This window comes from Sturnira hondurensis, unplaced genomic scaffold (assembly GCF_014824575.4).
Source record: "Sturnira hondurensis isolate 20B ecotype Veracruz unplaced genomic scaffold, ASM1482457v3 Scaffold0025370, whole genome shotgun sequence".
In the NCBI taxonomy this organism is placed as follows: domain Eukaryota; kingdom Metazoa; phylum Chordata; class Mammalia; order Chiroptera; family Phyllostomidae; genus Sturnira; species Sturnira hondurensis.
In genome coordinates, this window is record NW_028098001.1 from 11017786 (window position 1) to 11038849 (window position 21064).

General features: G+C 35.8%; 1 protein-coding gene across 1 annotated transcript in view; it reads left to right on the forward strand.

Moving 5' to 3' along the window:
* Positions 1–21064, forward strand: part of IBTK (inhibitor of Bruton tyrosine kinase) — a 98184-nt gene that overhangs the window by 24112 nt on the left and 53008 nt on the right. The window contains exons 11-17 of the mRNA XM_037039264.1: positions 3055–3229; positions 4418–5017; positions 5822–5908; positions 6711–6793; positions 6875–6912; positions 7640–7736; positions 16076–16177. Coding sequence (XP_036895159.1) covers positions 3055–3229; positions 4418–5017; positions 5822–5908; positions 6711–6793; positions 6875–6912; positions 7640–7736; positions 16076–16177 — 1182 coding nt within the window. The remainder of the gene's footprint in view (positions 1–3054; positions 3230–4417; positions 5018–5821; positions 5909–6710; positions 6794–6874; positions 6913–7639; positions 7737–16075; positions 16178–21064) is intronic.

Consider the following 21064-nt stretch of genomic DNA (forward strand, 5'->3'; position numbering starts at 1 on the left):
TGGCTCTTTTGATTTTGGTTTGCTTATGTACAGTTAAACAGGGAATTTGATCTATTGATCTATTTAAACCTGGAGTTTTTTGTTTTTATCTGTCTGCACATGCCCTGGAGTCATGATACATTCTTTTTTTTAAAGATTTTATTTATTTAATTTTAAAGAGAGGGGAAGGGAGGGAGAAAGAGAGGGAGAATATCAACGTGTGGTTGCGGCTCTTGTGCCCCCTACTAGGGATAGGGGACCTGGCCTGCTACCCATGCACATGCCTTGACTAGGAATCGAACCAAGGATCCTCTGGTTCTCAGGCCGGCACTCAATCCACTGAGCTACACCAGCCAGGGCTCATGGTACATTCTTATCAGTAATAGTGGCTTACTCTTGCTAATTGCTAGCCTTTACTTTAGGGGTAGGGAAATGTAAAGTTAAAAATCAAACAAACAAACAAAAACAATTCCCCAGGCTGTTAGCCATCTTCTAAGCCCCCTTTTTAATCTTTTGCCCCAAATTGAGAATTTAGTAACTATATTTTTGTTTTGTTTTTTATATATCTGTATATATAAAATAAAAAAATTTTAAAGCTATATCTTGTGACTTAGATGAAAATTTCAGGAACAATAAATCTTTTATGTTCATTGAGAATTTTAAAAAGTGCAAGTTTTTTAAACAATTGCTGAATCATTGAAGGCAAATTTTATTCATTCCTTGATGAATATAAAGGATACCTTTAAGATACCACCAGTGAAAATAGAAATTATACATTATGTAGTTCATTCTTAATTATCTGATTATAAATTTATAAACTTGTGGATTACTTTGTTTTTTAACTTAGGTTAGTGACTTTTTTCTTTCATCCATCATTAATAATTAGTCAATTTTTTTTCTCCCAGAAAAACTAGAATTTATTTACCTCTATATAGCTCATTGCTCCTACCCTAGCCTAAGTCAGATAAACTACTGAAAACATAATTGTTTTTATTTCCATTCTTCTTTTTATCTATTCTCAAGTGATTACCAGAGTGGGCTTTTAAGATCTGATCCTGATATTACTATGTTTAAAAACTCTTTAATGTTTTTCTCTTTATTAACACATGGCCTATAAGGTCCCTGCTCTGACTCTTGTTTATGTCTCTGACTCATCTGGAGTTTTCTCTCTTTCCCTTGCTGCTCTCAAGTCACATTGACCTTCAGGGTCAGTCTTGTCCAATGGTGATTAGTCTCAGGGCCTTTTCTAATTTTTCACATCTTAATATATACTTGATCAGTGATGTTTTTTACTGATTCCTCAATCTAAACTGAATAAAAACCTGTTTCACTTTTAATGTTCCCTTTCTATTTTCATCATGAGACTTGTTTTTACTTGTTTTTATGTATTTATCTTTGTGATTAATTTTTTATTTTATCTATCTATGTATTTATCCTCACTTGAGAACGTGCTTCTTGATTTTAGAGAGACATGATGGGAGGGAGAAAGAGAGGGAGAGAAATACCCATGTGAGAGAAAAACATCAATTGGCTACCCTTTGTATGTACCCCATCTGGGGACTGAACCCACAACCTTTTGGTTTGCCAGATGATGTCCAAGCAACTGGGCCACACTGGCCAGGGCTATGATTAACTTTTTAAATGTTTGTCTCCTGTCAAACTGTAAAAGGGCAAGGACCATGTCTGTTCTGCTATATTCTTAGCATTCCTGGCACGTAGTAGTCATCTGTTGAAGGAACAAATCAGTTATGGTATGCATAAAGAGTATTTATAATTATTCAGGATAATTATAAACATTCATCAAAATCATAAAGCTGCAGAGGAATGTTTTTGTGTAATTAGTTTAATTTCTTTTATTTATTTATAAATTAGTCAAGTTTGTAAACATTTAAGGTATATTTACTGTATGCCAGGTGTAGGGCTAGGTTTTCATAATACAAAAATTTGTAAGATGGGCCCCTGTTCTGAGACACTCATAAATTTGGAGGGGCATATATAACTATTTGCAGTTCATGCACATGCCTGAGGTTTTTTTGAGAGTATCGAAACTGGAATAACTGAGTATTGGGGGGAGATTATTAAACTCCCTGAGATGGAAATAGAGTGAATTTGAGGGTAAACAGAATGCAGGTTATAAATGTTGGAAATCCTTAGAATTGTGTCTTAGTTATATTTAGTGGTCTAGCACTGAACTCATACATCCACATCTGCTTTTCAGTGTTTCAATCGAAGTAAATGGTTATCTTTGACACCCCATATTCCCTTACTCTCTGTATCCAATTAATCACCAAAATTTGTCACTTTTGTCTCAAATATTTCTGAAATCTTTTCATTTGCTGTAGCTTTATTACTATAACTTCAATCTAGATCATTTATTTTTTTCTGCACTCTGAGTTTTCTAGATAATCTCTTTGGTTTTATTTACTTTAAACATTTTCACACTGCAAGCAGAATAGTTTTTTTGCATGCAAATTTTATACTTTTCTTTCATAGCTTTGATATGACTTGTTTTGAGATTATCATTGTTTAATGTTTGTCTTTTTTGCTAGAACTGTAGGGACATGCCTATCTTATAGGGACACTTCTATAGGGACACTCCTATATCACTAGAGATAAACTTGTGAGAACTGTATTACAGTAGCGTAGTGTAGTCACTCAGATATTTGCTGAATAAATGGGAAGAGGGAGAAGTGGAAGGGAGGGAACAAATAAAGAATCAATTATGAAGATGCTAAGTTTATATATTTTTAATGCATGCTGCGGAATTTTAAAAGCCAGTTTAACACTAGATTTGCATTTTGGAAAAATAACTTTGGTTGCATATAGAGGATTTTTGTTGAAAGAGATAAATTGGTGGACAATTGAGAATTGATGCTCCAAAATTTCCTGTACAATACAATGAACATATAGGATGCAATCGTGTTAAGGAGAAAGAGGATATAGTTTTTCAAAAGGACTTAATGCATATAAAAGATGTTCCCATATTCTCTTAACTGTTTTTCTATTCTGTTTACTCCTAAATAATTTTAATAGTTTTAATAAAGTCTTGACTAATGGGAATTTATTTTTTTGCAGAAATTTTATCAAACCTTCATAATTCCTCATCAGATGTGTCTTGTGTCTCTGATATAAATAGTATGTATGAAAGAGTTCGACTTGAGAAACTTACTTTTGCCCATAGAGCTGTTAGTGTCAGCACAGATCAGAATGGATGCAACTTTGCAATCCTGCAGTCAGACCCTAAAACAAGGTATGCTTGTATATATTACGTTTCCTCTTTTAGAAGGAACAGTCACTGGGTTTTCTTTTGTTTTCCATAGCTCCTGGACCAAATTTAATAGAAGAGCTGTTGCCATGTCTTATAGAGACTTGAGACATGTGATCATGTTACCAGGATAAGTCAAAGGTGGAATATATTATATGGGAAGTGATAAGTGTTCCTTGTAGTTTGTAAATTGATATTTATTGGAAATATTGAAGATGTGTATATATATGTGTATGTTTATTATATATAGACACATGATTTCTATCTTTAGTACTTCATGATGTACTCTGAGTTCTCAGATTCTGAGAAATATAATAATTTTGTCCCTTGAATATGATGAGACTTGATAACAGAAGAACTACAATGATCTGTAGGGCAGTGTGAATCTGTATATAACTCTTCCAAGTCATTAGTAGAGAGATGGCATGTTAAGATAAATATCAAGGGTACTACTGAAAAGTAAAGAAGTTCTGGAAATAGGGTGAGCATTTGTCCTGTTTTGCCCAGGTCTTTCCTGTATTTAGCGCTGAAAGTCTCATTTCCCGGGAAACCCCTCTGTCGCAGGCACACTGGGAGGGTTGGTCCCCCATGCCTGGAACGGTAAAAAGTAGATTGGGCAGGTGTGATCTTAGGGTACTGAAAAAGTCAGGATTACAGACCAATTGTGTGTCTGTGTGTATATTTATCTTTACTTCCTTGAGTTTCTGACCTATTCTGGGACTGGAACCTGAAGTATTTACTCAGTTCTTTGTATATTTATTTTTCTTCACTTGTAAGATAAATAGACATAAAAGAAGAAAAGTTTGAGAGCTATGCTCCTTGGTGAATTTTTTTAAAATAATTTTTATCATTTAAAAATTTCTATGAAATAGGCACTTGAAACTTATATTCTAGTGGGTTTTTTTTGTAGAAAAAGAAAACAATACTTTTAGAGGAGAACTTAATTCTAATCATTTCAGTTTAGAAGAAAATAACAAAGAGAAAAAGGAATAGAAAAAATTTAAAGGGTGATACAGCATCTAAGGCTGCACTATTATATTTTAGGAAATGCCAAATTTAAAATTTTCCAAGTAGTAAATAAAAAAGAAATTGCACTTTAAAATAAGAATCTGCTAGGGATGCTTTAAAAAATTTTTTTCTTGAAAGTAAAAGTGATTTTTGTTTCATTTGTAGCCTTTATGAAATTCCAGCTGTGTCTTCATCATCCTTTTTTGAAGAGTTTGGCAAACTATTGAAGGAAACAGATGAAATGGACAGCATTCATGATGTGACATTTCAAGTTGGCAACAGAATCTTCCCGGCTCATAAATATATTTTGGCATTGCGTTCTGACTTTTTTCAGAAGTTGTTCCTTTCAGATGGTACTTCTTTAGACTTTACAGATGTTTACCGGAAAGACGAAGATGCAGTGGGATGCCCTCTCTTTGTGGTAGAGAAGGTTCATCCTGACTTGTTTGAATACCTTTTGCAATTTATATACACAGACACCTGTGACTTTTTAACTCATGGCTTCAAGCCAAGAATAAATTTAAACAAAAAACCAGAAGAATATCAGGGCACTCCGAATTCTCATTTGAATAAAGTGAATTCTCATGAAGATAATCAGAAGTCAGCATTTGAAGTTTACAAAAGTAATCAAGCTCATACAATTAGTGAAAAGCTGAAAAGCAAACCCAAATCTTCCAAAAAAGTAAAAAGTATTGGGAAAGATGATCCTGTAGGAATGTTGCAAAATGTTGCAAAGAAATTTGATTTCAGTACTTTGAGTAGCAGGTATGGATGACTCCTGCTTAATATCTATTCTTCTATCTTATGTCCTCTTTTAAAAATTATCTTTTCCTTTGCCTTGCTGATCTTCTCTTTCTCCCTCCCTGCCTCCTTTTGTGGGGAGGTACATTTTTCGCCTTCATTTTCTGCTAAAGCTATCTCTGTGGGACTCAGAATTATAACATGAAAGTGTGGGAAGGCTGGTACTGGGTTCAAACCCCCTGTGGTGTTTGCATAACAGATCCAGACTGGCAGGCAGTGTGGTTACTGTAAAGAGCACTGTCTTTGGAGTTAGAAAGACTATATGTCTCTTAGCTTTACTATAACTAGTTGGGGCAAATTTCTTAGTTTCTTTGAATTTTAGCTTCTCAATATACAAAATGGGAGGGAGAACAATAACCTCGTATCGTTGGTGTAGTTTTATGTAATGTGGCTAAGATAGTATTTGTCAGATTACACACCAGACTTTAGAATTCTCTACTTTAAGGTATTTATGTTGCCTATGGCAGTGTAACCTTAGTTGTGGGGTGGAAGCAGGCAAGCAGTGTATGTTCTTTATTTAAAAACAGTAAAAAGCTTTGTGCGACAGCTTTGATTTTTTACCAGTAATTATATTGAATATACTTTGAAATCTAAGTAAAATTGAAGGAGAATGTGTGATTCTTTATCACAGAGTAGGAGTTCTTTGAGATATTTTTTAGGTGGTATATAATCATGTTCAGATGTAAGCTAATCGTTGGATTTTTGTTTGTTTTTTTGATAGAGGAATATGTACACCAGCTGTTAATTTTTATCTATTCTTGTTGATAGGTTAGATGGAGTCAGATTTGAAAATGAAAAAATTAATGTTATTGCCAAGAAAACTGGTAACAAACCAAAGCTAAATCAGGAAAAATGGTAAGTTAGAAATTGATGGTAATTTTTAACCTCTAGATTTTGGGACCTAAGTGTAGAAATAGAGCTCTTCTTACATATGGAACAAAATGTTTATGTAGATACATTTTCTCCTTCACTAGTATTCTTCACTTTTGGAAATGTCGGAGAGTTGTTGAGGTAAATGGGTACAATATTAACTATTTAATAGACATGGTACAATTTGTGTTTCTGATTACTTTCTAATTAAGAAAGGAACTTTTAGGGTTTTTTTTTTCTTGCCTGAATTTTGTATTTTTTGATCAGTAGGAAATGAAAAGCCAAACAGATTATGCCTCTCATTATTTTGATGATTCCTTTGTAAATTTCTTCAGTAATAAACATACTATACTAACTATATTTGTTATGAAATACTTTGTTTTTAGAGAAAATTTTAGAGAAGGAGAAACTGGAGAAATCAGGATTAAGCTTAGCACAGAATTGGTTGTACAAATAAGTGAACTAAAGCTCTTTGACTATGATGTCACTTACCATTATATCATTATCCTTTGGCTTGTAATAAATAAAATTAGAAGAATGAATTGTTTGAATATTTATCTGAATCTAGTTTCCTTTTCAAGTATTATCATTATCGTAAGGCCCTTATTTTCCTTAAAATGGAAGGAGATGAACTACTTTATTTGTGTGTATACCTTCAAGTTATTCTCATCGATAAACCTTTCATGAAGAGCAAGTCAAAAACTAAGCCAAATCTTATAATGAATTTTCTTATTTGCTTAACTTGTAAAGAAATTGTTCTTGCTTTAATTAAACATTTTTCTGGCAGCTCATTTCTGTGTGACGTGACCATGAAATCGGTGGATGGAAAGGAATTCCCTTGTCATAAATGTGTTCTTTGTGCTAGACTTGGTAGGTACACTTTTTCTTAGTCGCTGATTTATTTGTTCAGTATTTCACTGTTCTCACTGAACTGAATTTTTTTTCTTTCAGAATATTTTCATAGTATGCTGAGTAGCTCATGGATTGAGGTAAGATTTGAGTAGAAACCACATAGGCCTGTAGCAATGCTTATGTAAATTTGGGGCAGATTATATACTAAAAAAAGTCAAAACGGGAACCTCAGTTTTTCTTTTGTATTGAACTTTGTTTATGTGTAATCGTATCGGAAAATAACAACCCTTAGAACTGAAAATACTGCAAAAAGCCACTTAAAATCAATATTTCAATATTGAAAATCAATATTTCTCCATATTTAGAAATTTGGAATACAGTATATTTCTTTTTTCTCAGTTTGTATTGATCCTTTTTCATGTTATAAGGCAATTTAAAATTAAATGTGTTGTAATTTTAGCATTTTAGCTTTGTGTTTTATAAATGTTACATTTTTTTTTCATTTGATGTGATTCCTCTTCAAAGTTTTTTGTACCAGTCTCAGTCAGAATGTAGTAGTATTTTGTAGTTTAAAATTAAATGTTTTAGCCCTGACCTGTACGACTCAGTTGGTTGGGTGATGTCCTGCAAAGTAAAAAGTCACCAGTTCAAGTCCAGTCAGGGTACCTGCCTGGGTTGGGTTGCAGGTTAGGGCACGATCAGGGGATGTACAAGAGGCAACCAGTTTATGTTTCTTTCTCACATTGATGTTTATCTTCCTCTCTTTCTCCCTCCTTTCCCCTCTCTCTAAAAATAAATAAATAAAATCTGTAAAAGATATAAATGTATGTTTTACTTTATCTTTTTAAATTTTACTTTATTTAGGCTTCCAGTTGTGCAGCTCTGGAAATGCCAATACATTCTGACATACTGAAAGTTATTTTGGACTACCTCTATACTGATGAAGCTGTGGTGATAAAAGGTATTAATAAGAGAGGATATTTTAGGTCTTTAAGCTATAATTTGATAATGGTAAAGTCAACATGAATCTTCTACTCTGCATAGAAGTAAGTCATTGACAGAAACTTAATCTAGAATTAGCAATAGGGATGATTACTAACAGTAAAGAAGTGGAAAAAGAAAGTTTTCATTATTCATGTGAAAATGAACTCTGTGAGAATTATATTTAATGGTTGAGATTAGATTTAAAGTTTCATATACAACTACTTCTATGATTAAGGTGAGGAATTGACCATAGGGAGTATAGTTTTGGTCAATAGTCTATAAAAGGGTTTTTGTTTTGTTTTGTTTTGTTTTACCTACTGTAGTGATGTGAGTGTGGTGGAGACTTTTACCTTGTGATGTGTCAGAAGTGCAGGTTTGCCTTCAAGATCCCAATTTGAATTCCTTGGGCTAAATACCCGAAAGGAGAGTTGCTGTATCTTATGGTATTTCTATTTTTAATTTATGGAGGAACCTTCATATGTTTTTCATAGTGGCTGTACCAGTTTAATTCCCAATGGTGCACCAGTGATCCCTCCACATCTTCCTCAGTATTTTTGGTTTTTGATACTAACTATTCTAAGAGGTGTCAGGTAACATCTCATTGTGGTTTTGATTTGCATTTTCCTGGTGATTATATATTATATATGCTGAGCACTTTTTCATATACCTTGTTGGCCATTTGTATGTCTTCCTTAAAGAAGTATCTATTGAGGTCTTCTGCCCATTTTTCAATTGAGTTATTATTTTTTTGCTATTGAGTTGTAGGAATTCTTATATATTTTGCATATTAACACCTTATAAGATATTTTCTCCCATTCCAAAGGTGTTGTCTCTTCATGTTGTTGATTGTGGTTTCTTTTTTTCTTTTCCTGTGTAGAGCTTTTGAGTTTCATGTAATCCTGCCTGTTTATTTTTGCTTTTGATTGTGGTTTTGGTGTCATATCTGAAAAATTATTGCCAATGTTGAGGAGCTTTTCCTTCTAATAGTTTTATGGTTTCAGTCTTACGTTTAAGTCTTTAATCCATTTTAAGTTGATTTTTGTGTATGGTTTAAGATGTGGGTACACTTTTGCTCTTTCCCATATAGGCACTCAATTTTCCGAATATTCTATTGAAGAGACTGCCCTTTCCCCATTTTGTAATCTTGTCATTTTAGTCAAAAGTTAGTTGACTGTGTATATATGAAGGTTTATTTCTGGGCTCTATTTTATTTCACTGGTCTGTGTGTCTGTGTTTATACTAAAATATTACTGTAGCATTGTAATAGAGTTTAAAATTGGGAAGTGCCCCACCTCCAGTTTTGTGCTTTTTTCTCAAGCTTGCTCTTCAAGGGGTTTTTCTTGTGTGTGTGTGGTTTCATATGAATTTTAGGATTGCTTTTTTCATTTTTGTGAAAAATACCGTAGATTGCTTTGGTTAGAATGGGTCTTTTAACAATGTATTGCACTAAGTTCTTCCAGTCATGAACATAGTTTATTTTTCCATTTATTTGTGTCTTTTCTTTATACTTTTCCTTGATATTTTATAGTTTCAAGCATACAGATTACTTGTCTCCTTGTTTAATTATATCCCTGTGTTTTATATTGATGTAATTGTAAATGGGAGTTTTTTCTTAGAAACTTTTAGAAATAGTTCATTGGGCTATAGAAAAGCAACTGATTTTTTTTGTTGTTGGTTTTGATCTCTGTCCTTCGACTTGACTGAATTTATTCTAATAGCTTTTTGTTGGAATCTTTAGGGTTTCTGTATATAAGATCTTGTCACCTGCAAACAGGACAGTTCAACTTTTTGCTTTCCAAATTGGATGCCATTTATTTATTTTTCTTGCACAATTGCTCTGGCTAGGATTTCCAGTACTGTGGTGTATGGATCTCCTTGATTTTAGGGTGATCAGCTTTGATATTTTTACTGTAGAGTATTATGTTAGCTGCAGGATCATCATATATGACCTTTATTGTATTGAGGTACATTCTATCATACCTAATTTTTTTAAATATATATTATTGATTATGCTATTACAGTTATCCCATCCTCCCTTTACTCCCCTCTGTCCTGCCTACCCCCTCCCACCCACATTCCCCCCCTTTAGTTCATTTCCACGGGTCATACATATAAGTTCTTTGGCTTCTACATTTCCTATACTATTCTTAACCTCCCCCTCTCTATTTTCTACCTACCATTTATGCTACTTACTCTCTGTACCTTTTCCCCCTTTCTCCCTGTTCCACTCCCCACTGATAGCCATCCATGTGATCTCCATTTCTGTGATTCTGTACCTGTTCTAGTTGTTTGCTTAGTTTGTTTTTGTTTTTGCTTCTTTTTTAGGTTCTGTTGTTAATAACTGTTTGTTGTCAGTTACAACAGTAACTGTTGAATTGTTTCTGTTTATAGTTTTGATCTTCTTCTTTTTCTTTGATAAGTCCCTTTAACATTTCATATAATAAGGGCCGGAAGATGATGAACTCCTTTAATTTTACCTTATCTGGGAAGCACTTCATCTGCCCTTCCATTCTAAGTGATAGCTTTGCTGGATAGAGTAATCTTGGATGTAGGCCCTTGTCTTTCATGACTTTAAATACTTCTTTCTAGCCTCTTCTTGTCTACAAGGTTTGTTTTGTGAAATAAGCTGACAGTCTTACGGGAACTTCTTTGTAAGTAACTGTCTCCTTTTCTCTTGCTGCTTTTAAGATTCTCTCCTTGTCTTTAATCTTGGCTAATGTAATTATGATGTGCCTTGGTGTGTTCCTCCCTGGGACTCTCTGAGCTTCCTGGACTTCCCAAAAGTCTATTTCCTTGTCAGATTGGAGAAGTTCTCCTTCATTATTTTTTTCAAATAAGTTTTCAATTTCCTGCTTTTCCTCTTCTCCTTCTGGTACCCCTATGATTCCCATGTTCTAATGCTTAAAGATATCCTGGAGGTTCCTAAGCCTCTCCTCATTTTTTCAAATTCTTATTTCTTCATTCTGTTCTGGTTGAATGTTTCTTTCTTCCTTCTGCTCCAAAGTGTTGATTTGAGTCCCGGTTTCCTGCCCATCACTGTTGATTCCTTGTATATTTAGCTTTATTTCACTTTGGGTAGCCTTCATTTGTTCCTTCATTTTGCGACCGAGCTCAATTGGGTTAGTTCTGTGAGCATCCTGATCACCAGTGTTTTGAACTGTGCATATCTCTTAGGTTGGCTATCTCTTCATCACTTAGTTGTATTTTTTCTGGAGATTTGATCTGTTCTTTCATTTGGGCCATTTTTTTCTCTCAGCTGTCCTGTTACTTAGTAAGAGGTGGAGCCTTAGTTGTTCACCAGGGCAGGGCAACCCCCGTCACTTCCTTGTGGCACTGTATGTGGGGGAACAGTGCTCCTTGCTCTGCTCTCTGCCAGTTTTCAGTCACTTCGCCACTACCCACAGTCATACTGGGCCCTTCTAGTGCTGATTCCTGAGTGGGTGGGCTTGTGTACTTGGACCCTGTGTGTCTCTCCAATGAACTCTCCTGTGAGGCTGGGAGTTTCTCCCACTGCCTCAGCCCCCACAGGTGTTTTCAATCAGTGGCTTTGAGGCTTTATTTCCCCGCACTGGACCCCTGGTTTGTGTGGTCTGTCTTGCTCCCCAGTTCCTCCCGGTTTATCTGCACACAAATGTGGGACTGCCCAGGTCCTCCAGCCGCTGCCTTACTTGCTAGTCCTCACCACCCAGCTGTCCAACTCCACCCCTTCTACCGGTCTGGATGAATGTTTCTTGTTTAACTCCTTGGTTGTCAGACTTCCATACAGTTCGATCTTCTGTCAGTTCTGGTTGTTTTTTTGTGTTTAAATTTGTTATCCTTCTTTTGGTTGTGTGAGGAGGCACAGTGTGTCTGCCTGTACCTCCGTCTTGGCCGGAAGTTTATCATACCTAATTTTGTTGAGAGTTTTTTGTTGTTGTTTGTGTAGAGAGTTTTGATCATGACTGGGTATTGAATTTTGTTATATGCACTTTCTGCATCTATCAAGATCATGTAATTTTTATCCTTCATTTGGTTAATCTTGTGTATCATATTTATTGATTTGGATATGTTGAACCATCATTGCATCCCAGACATAAATTCTACCTAGCCATGGTGTATGATTCTTTTATACGTAAGAATCATGTATAATTTGGAATTATACATGATTGAATTTGGATTGCTAGTTGAATTTGGATTGCTAGTATTTTATTGAGGACTTTTTCCTTGTATGTAAATCAGGGATGTTGTTCTATAAGTTTCTTGTAGAGTCCGCATCTGCTTTTGATATCAGGATAATGCTGGTCTCATAAAAGGAGTTTGAAAGTGTTCCTTCCTCTTAATTTTTTTTAGATGATTTTAGATGAAAAGGGTTGGTGTTTATTTTTCTTTAAATGTTTGGTGGAATTCACTTGTAAAGCCACCTAGTCTTTTGGGGGAGATTTTTAATTACTGTTCAATCTTTTTACTCTGTTACTGGTCTGTTTAGATTTTCTATTTCTTTATGATTTAGTCATGGTATGCCGTACATTTGTAGGAATTTATTCATTTGTTCTATATTGTCAGGTTCATGAGCATGTAATTGTTCATAATAGTCTCTTATGACTTTGTGTATTTCTGTGGTATTACTTGTAATTTATCCTCTTTCATTTATAATTTTATGTGAGTCCTCTTTTCTTGGTCTACCTAAGAGTTTGTTAATTTCGTTTATCTTATCAAACAACTGACTTTTTAAAAATTACATTTTATTTATTATGATATTGTAATAGTCCCAATTTTTCCCCCTTTGCTCCCCTCTATCCAGCAACCTCCACTGCCTCAGGCAATCCCCACACCATTGTTCATGTCCATGGACCATGGGTATAAGTTCTTCTACATCATTTCCTATACTGTACTTTACATCCCCATGGCTATTCTGTAACTACCTATTTGTGTTCTTAATCCCCTCACCTCTTCATTCATTTGCTCACAGCCCCCTCCCATCTGGCAACCAGCAAAGTCCTCTCTGTATTCATGAGTCCGTCTCTGTTTACTTAGTTTGTGTTTCAGATTCATTGTTGATAGATGTGTATTTATTGCCATTGTATTGTTCAGAGTTGATCTTCTTTTGCTTAAATAAGTCCCTTTAACATTTCATATACTAATGGTTTAGTGATGATGAACTCCTTTTAGTTTTTTCTTGTCTGGGAAGCTCTTTATCTGCCCTTTGATTCTAAATGACAGCTTTGCTGGGTAGAGCAATCTTGGGTGTAGGTTCCTGTTCTTCATGACTTCGAATATTTCTGCCAGTCCCTTCTTGCCTGCAAAGTTTCTTTTGAGAAATCAGCTGATAGTCTTATGGGAACTCTCCTGTAAGTAACTTATGGTAACTTCTTTACTCTTGCTGCTTTTAAGATTCTTGCTTTATTTTTAACCTTTGCATTTTAATTATGATGTGTCTTGGAGTGCGCCTCTTTGCATCCATCTTGTTTTGGACTCTCTGTGCTTCCTGGACTTGCATGTTTATTTCATTCACCGAATGAGGGAAGTTTTTATTATTATTGTTTTTTGAAATAAATTTCCCATTTCTTGCTCTTTCTCTTCTTCTTCCAGTACCGCCATGATGTAAATATTGATATGCTTGAAGTTGTCCCAGGGCTCCTTACACCGTCTCATTTCTCTGGATTCTTTTTTCTTCCTGTTCTGATTGGTTGTTTTCTTGCTTATGTTCCAAATCCTTGATTTGACTCTCAGCTTCATCCACTCTACCATTGTTTCCCTGTAAATTGTTCTTTATTTCAATTAGTGTTTCCTTCATTTCTAACTGTATCTTTTTTATGCTTTTGAGGTCCTACTGAGTTCTTTGGGCATCCTTATAACCAGTGTTTTGTACTCTGCATCTGGTAGATTACTTGTCTCCATTCTGTATAGCCCTTTCTCTGGAGTTTTGATCTGTTCTTTTATTTGAGCCATAATTTTTTTTTGTCTTATTGTTTTTGGCAGCCTCCCTGTATTTATTTCTGTGCATTAGGTGGAGCTGCTTTGGCTCTGTGTCTTGGTAGTGTGGCCTAATGTAGTAGTTGTCATGTAGGATCCAGTGGCACAGCTTCTCCTATCACTCTAGCTGGGTACTTGAGGTGTGTGCTCCATGTGTGCTGAGTATACTCTCCTCTAGTAGTTGAGTCCTTATTGCTGTTGGCAGATCAGTGGGAGGGGTTTACCAGGCCAGTCAGCTCCAAGGACTGGCTCTGACCACTTATCACAAACCTCCACCGTCTGTAGAGGATCTGCTGTTCAGGGACAGGGTGGTGGTACTGCTATGTGGTATGTAGCTGTCCACTGGATGCACAGGTTCTGGAGTTTCCTGGGTGTTGCAGGCCAAGGTCAGCCTCCACCTGTGTTTTGCCTGGGGCCACCCTGCCTGATGTGTAAAACAATCTGAGATGGCTGCTACTTGTGTTGGGCTTGGACATTCCTAGGCAAAGTCAGGGTGTGAAGCTAGACTGGTTCCTGCTAGTGCCAGGCCTGGGACCACTTAGCAAGAGATACAGTGCTAGGGAGCTCTCTAAGGCAGGCTGTTGTTAATTTGAGAGGATTTAGGAAGTTTTGGAGCATGAGCCAAGACCAGCCATTCAAATGGAAAAGCCACTGTTAACAGCCTGGGTTGGCCTATAAGTTGTGGGGTACAGAATCTCAGGGGATCTCCAGGTCAGGGTAAACAGTGTTACCCAGGTTGATGGAGTTTCAGATATAGTTCCCGCCTGCTGGCTCTGTGGCTTTGTGTGGCATAGTTTGAAAGGAACAATGGCCTGTGCTCACCTTTTTGTCTTGGAGAAAGCTGTCCCCCGGTTCTTGCCTCGATGCCAGACACTTCAGTTCCTCCCTGTATGCCACTGATGCCTTTCAACCTGCTACCCTGGTGCCAGAGTTCAGAGGGAGTGAGTCTGAGTAGGTGAGTCAGTGTGTGAGTTCTTTAAGAGGAACCTGTTAGGGCTCCAGAAGTTTCTTCCACTGACTGCATCCCTGCTGTTGTTTGCAGCCAGAAGTTACAGGGACTTACCTCCCTGGCATTGGTACCATGGGCTGGTGGGCCCGGTGTGGGGCTGGGACTCCTCACTCCTTAGACATCCCTCCTGAATTTTTATAGGCCACGCAGGGATGTGGGACCATTCTGTTCTGTGTCTCTACTCCTTCTACCAGTATGGATGGATGTGGTTTCTTTAATTCGGTATTATACTTCCATTCAACTTGTTTTCTGATGGTTTTGAGTGATGATGGTTGTTCTGTAGTTTACTTGTGATTTTTATGTGGTTGTACAAGGATGCTGTGTTTACCTACACACCCATCTTGACCAGAAGTCCAAATGACTCTTAATTTTGTTGATTTTTTTTCTATTGTTTTTCTTTTTATTCTCTCTCTCTCTCTTTTTTTTTTGGATGTAGTTTACTGATTTCTGCTGTAATTTTTCTTTCTTTTCTGCTTCTAACTTTGGGCTTCATTTATTCTTTTCTAGGTCTTTGTTATATAAAAAGCCTTAAGGATTTTCTTTCAAATTCTTTTTAGTTAAGACATTTATCAGTATAAACTTTTGTGTTAGAACTTTCTTTACTTTATGCCATCAGTTTTGGTATGTTGTATTTCCATTTTCTATGTCTCAAAAGGTATTTTTTGCTTTCTCTTTGATTCTTTTTTTGACTTACTGGTTGTTTAGGACTGTGTTAGGTTGTTAATTTCTACATAGGTACATTTTCCAATTTTTCTCTTACTTAGATTCTTGCCTTTTTAGTGGCAGAAGATACTAGGCATTATTTCAGATCTTTTAAAATTTTTGCTTGGTGGACTCACATATGATCATTTCTAGAGAATGTTTTGTGTACACTTGAAAAGAATACATATTTGCTTCTGTTAGGTGGAATGCTCTGAATATGTCTAAATAGGAAAAGTTGCAGTGTTCCAAAACTCTAACCAAGATTTATCTAAATTTCTTGAGTCAGCATTTCCCATATTATTGTCTGGCTAATTATTTGAATTCTGAAAAAGTTGATTTTGGTAATTTTTCTTGTTGTCTTCTCATTGCTTTTCTAGAGGAGAAGAAATGTTTCTTTAACAACATGGGAGATTTTAAATAAGTCCGGCATTGTAGTGGCCCTCTTAACTAAAAATATCAACTCAGCTTGCTCATTTTATGGTCCCAGTGTGAACCAGGGCACGTTTTGATATTAGTGTTCATAATGTTTGCCATTCTAACACTTAGAAAATAATCATTATAATTCTTTTACTGTCTTAATTACTTGAGTATGTTTTCCTAATGTTTATAAAGTAATAAAGAGTGATGCTTATTCTTTCTTTCTTTTTTTTTAGAATCTCAAAATGTGGATTTTATTTGTAGTGTTCTTGTGGTGGCTGATCAGCTTCTCATAACTCGACTAAAAGAGATTTGTGAAGTAGCATTAACTGAAAACCGTGAGTATTTTTGAATTAGAATATAGTGTGTTTTCAGGTTGGTCCAGGATTATTGTATTGACTTTTGATGCCATTGATGGTAAAATTTACCAATATTTTTTTGTATCATGAAAAATAACAAAACACTTAAATTAATTCATGTCATCAGTTGAAAGCACATCCTTATTTCAGGGATCTTACTATGTGAAAATATATACATCTTAGAATTGAAATATGTTACTTTTTAAAAAATGTCACAAAACTTGAAATAATAAAGATGGTGTGATATTCATTTGGAATTTCAAAGATGAGTTTGGGAGCAGAAATTTTTTACCCCTGCCCTGGTCTTGACTGTAAGTCAATGAGGTCTGTCCAGAAAATGCCCAGCTATTATTAATATAATGAGAACAGTTTGTGCAACATTAATATGCACTCCTTGGCAGCCAAGGAGAGTGGATTGGAATGCATATGCATGAACAGGGACGACTTCACTGTACTAGTCAATGGGGACGGTAGGCATTGTAGAGTGAGCATGTGTACTGTGAGGCCATTGCATTAAAAAAGACTGAGCAAGAAGAGCCAAAAATCTGCATCAGATTTTGTGTTAAGCTTGAACATTCCTCTGTGGAAATGATTCAGATGATTCAAATGAAGGCCACAGATATGGGCAAGTAGTGATTGGAGGCTTCATTAGAACATTGCATGTTCCTTCATCATGTTTTGTGCAGAGTTTTTTAACAAGCATCAAATCATCCAGGTTACTCAGCCTCCTTGAAGCCCAGATTTGGCGCCCTATGACTTCTGGTTTTTCCCAATACTAAAATCACCTTTGAAGGGGGATTTCAGACCATTGATGAGATTCAGGAATCTCAACTTTCCTTTGTAGGAAAGTGCTGTGGGACAATTTATGGCAATTGGGAGAACTGTGTGAGGATGCAAGGTGCCTACTTTGAAGGGGACTGAGCATCATTATCTTGTGTACAATGTTTCTTATCTCTTGTATCTTCTTCGATCATTGTCTCTATTTTTCATACTACATGGCTGGATACCTTCTGGACAGACCTCATTTGTTTAGTTACTCATTTCTTACTATTTGCTGGAATGTTTATGTACCCATCTCATTAATATAATTGATCAAAATACATCTCTTTCTCTTAAACTTTTATTTCTTTTTGTGTTCATCATTTCAGTTAATTGCATGATTTGTCTTCTGAAAACTTAACCTTGCTGGGGGTTTTTTTTTTTTTGGTTAATTTGTTTCTTATACTGAGGTTATTTCGGTTATGAAAACTATTGCACCTTAATTACATTGATCACATTCCTCCCACCTTTTTATTGTGACTAAGCTAGTTGAATTCAGTGTTATCTGTGTCCTCTGTGTAATGTCACAGTGGTCTTTTAAGTTCTCTCTCTCTCTCTTCTAACTTCTTTCTTCCTGTGGAAGTAATTATTGCCTTCCCCTGTTCAAATATTTTTAATTGCTTAGTCTACTATAAAGTTAAATATCCTTAGCCTGATACAAACGTTCTGTGAGTTTCTGATTTTATCCTTGTTCTCACTCATTGCCACATTCCCAATTGAGCAAATGTGAAGGGATTTCCTGTCAAATTTTTCTCATTTGTACTTGCTAATATTGGGTTGGTCAAAAAGTCTGTTTTTTCTGTACAATATCTCTAGGAGTGCTTTAACTACTGGAATGAAGTCTTTAACTTCATTTGGAGCAATTTTGTTATACTATATTGTGATAGCTGTCACAATCGATGAGGGTTTAAAAAATCTCATCAAAATCGGTAAATTTTTGTGCAGCCATTTTAACATTAAAGATGGGAAAAAACACATTTTTGGTTTATAATGCTTTATTATTTTAAGAAAAGTAAAAATGCAATTGAAATGCAAAAAAAAGATTTGTGCAGGGTATGCAGAAGGTGCTATGACGGAACATGTTGAAAGTGATTTGTGAATTTTCTTGGTACTGTTGACATTTTGACCATAATTCTTTGTTGTGGGGGTGTCCTATGCACTGGAATACATCCAGCAGCACCCCCAGCCGCTACCCACTAGAAGTCAAGAGTGGGAGATAGCCAACATACTCCAAATATCCAAATCAATAAAGTTACTGGTGAAAATGAGAAATGTGCCTATTATTTCATGGAAAAAAAAGTAATGGACTTTTTAGCCAACTCAGCAGTTTGTCTTAGCTCTAGTGTCCCATTTGTGCAATTTTTTAAAGCTCTGTGCAGTATCTTCTGAGTTTGCAAAAAGATTAATAGCTTTGACCTTTTAAGCAAGAAAAGGGAAATACATATATATATATGTATATATAGAGAGAGAGAGAACAAAGGACACAATATGCAATATTTATAAAGTGTCCATATAGGTGATATTTTTAGTTGTTCCATGTTTTACTTTCCTGGCATTCCTTGAATTCCATTCCTGGCATTCCATAATTGTCTTGCTACACAGTTGTCTCTTTAATGAAATCCTTGATCTTCTTAGAATGTAGCAAGAGAATTGTTTGGTCTTTCATTATTGGGCAACCTTGTTCCCCACTGAACAATTTCAAAAATTTGTATGATCCATTTTAATTTCTTTGAAGTGGAAGACTTTGGGTTCATCATTCATTAGTTGAAATTTGAGGTTTGTCAGTAGTAAGATAGATGATTATTGGTTGTGGTTACAAAATTTTTTAGGGGGGCAGAAGTACTGTTCTTTTAAAGATTTTGTTTATTTTTAGTGAGGGGAAGGGATGGAGAAAGAGAGGGAAAGAAACATCAGTGTGTGATTGACTCTCATGTTCCCCCGACTGGGGACCTGGCCCACAACCCAGGCACGTACCCTGACTGGGAATCGAAGCATTGACCCTTGGGTTCACAGTCCAGTGCTCAGTCCACTGAGCCACACCAGCCAGGGTTGCAGTTACAACTTTTGACAGAGTCACTAAGGGGAAAGAAGAAAGAAATAGAGGGAGGAAACTGGCATAAAAGAGGGTTGTATTCCTCTGTTGACTGGGACTCAAGAGTAAATAAGAAAAAGGATGGAAGAGATTTGGGAAGCCAAAGTTATGTGCTAAGTAGGTAGGATATTTTGTGACAATTTTCTAGTGAAACGTACTTTATATAAAAGTTACTAGCATTGTAATAAAATTCAGAATCTTTTATACAGTATGCGAGATTCTGCACTGGCATGAATAATATGGTAAAGTAAAGATGTACTTATTTTCCAAATATATACTGTGTGGATGTTTATATATGTAAATATATGCACATAAATTGATAAGACTATTCAACATAAATGTACTTTATAGAATGATTTTACAACTTTCTATTAGTCTTAAAAATAGCTTTAGTTTTATAGAGGGAATGACTTCTGTTCTATACAAATGAAAAGGAAAGCTGTTTGCCAATAAAAGTTAAAAATATTCAAAATATGAAGTGGAAGATTGCTGTTTCTGATGTGTTTGCTTTTATTAATTTTTATTTTTTTAACTTAATTATTGTTCAAGTACAGTTTTCTGTCTTTTACTCCCATCCCAGCCCACCCCCCCAGTGCTCCCCACCTCCCTCCCATATCCACCGCCCTTAGTTTTTGTCCATGTGACCTTTATACTTGTTCCTGTGAATCCTTCCCCTTTGCCCCTGAAATTTCCTCCCCTATACCCTGTGGTCCCTGTCTGCCTGTTCTGTATTTCAGTGTCTTTGATTATATTTTCCTTGCTTGCTTGTTTTGTTGTTTAGGTTCCTGTTAAAGGTGAGATCATACGATATTTGTCTTTTACCACCTGGCTTATTTCACTCAGCATAATGCTTTCCAGTTCCATCCATACTGTTGCAAAGGGTAGGAGCTTCTTCTTGCTTTCTGCTGCATAGAATTCCATTGTGCATATGTACCATAGTTTTGGGATCCATTCATTTACTGATGGGCACCTAGGTTGCTTCCAACTCTTTGCTATTATAGATTGTGCTGCTGTGAACATTGGGGTACATAGGTTCTCTTGGATTGGTGTTTCAGGGTTCTTAAGATATACTCCTAGCAGTGGAATTGCTGAGTCAAAAGGCAGATCCATTTTTCGTTTCCTGAGGAAATTCCATACTGTTTTCCATAATGGTTGTACCAGTCTGCATTCCCACCAACAGTGAACTAGGGTCCCCTTTTCCCTGCAGCCTCTCTAACATTTGTTGTTTGTTGCTTTGTTTATGATAGCCATTCTGACTGGTGTAAAGTGGTATCTCATTGTGGTTTTAATTTGCATCTCTGATAGGTAGTGATATTGAGCATCTCTTCATGTGTCTCTGGATCCACTGTATGTCCTCCTTGGAGAACTGTCTGTTCAAGTCCTTTGCCCATTTTTAAGTTAGGTTGCTTGTCTTCTTAGAGTGGAGTCGTGTAAGTTCTTTGTATATTTTAGAGATTAAACCTTTGTCTGGGGTATCATTGGCAAATATGTTTTCCCATACACTTGGTTCTCTTTATTTTAATACTGTTTTCTTTATCCATGCAGAAGCTTTTAATTTTGATGGGATCCCATTTGTTTATTTTTTCCTTTATGTTCCTTGCTCTAGGGGACATACCAGTAAAAATATTGCTGGGGGAAATAGCTGAGATTTTCCTGCCAATGCTCTCCTCTAGGATTTAAATGGTGTCACGGCTTATATTTAAGTCTTTTATCCACCTTGAATTTATTTTGGTGTATGGTGTGAGTTGGTGCTCGAGTTTCATTGTTTTACATGTAGCTGTCCAGTTCTCCCAACACCATTGGTTGAAGAGGCTATTTTTACTCCATTTTATGTTACTGCCCCCTTTGTTGAATATTAATTGACTGTAGAGACTTGGGTTTATTTCTGGGCTCTCTGTTCTATTCCATTGGTCTATGTGCCTGTTTTTATGCCAGTACCAGGCTGTTTTGATTAT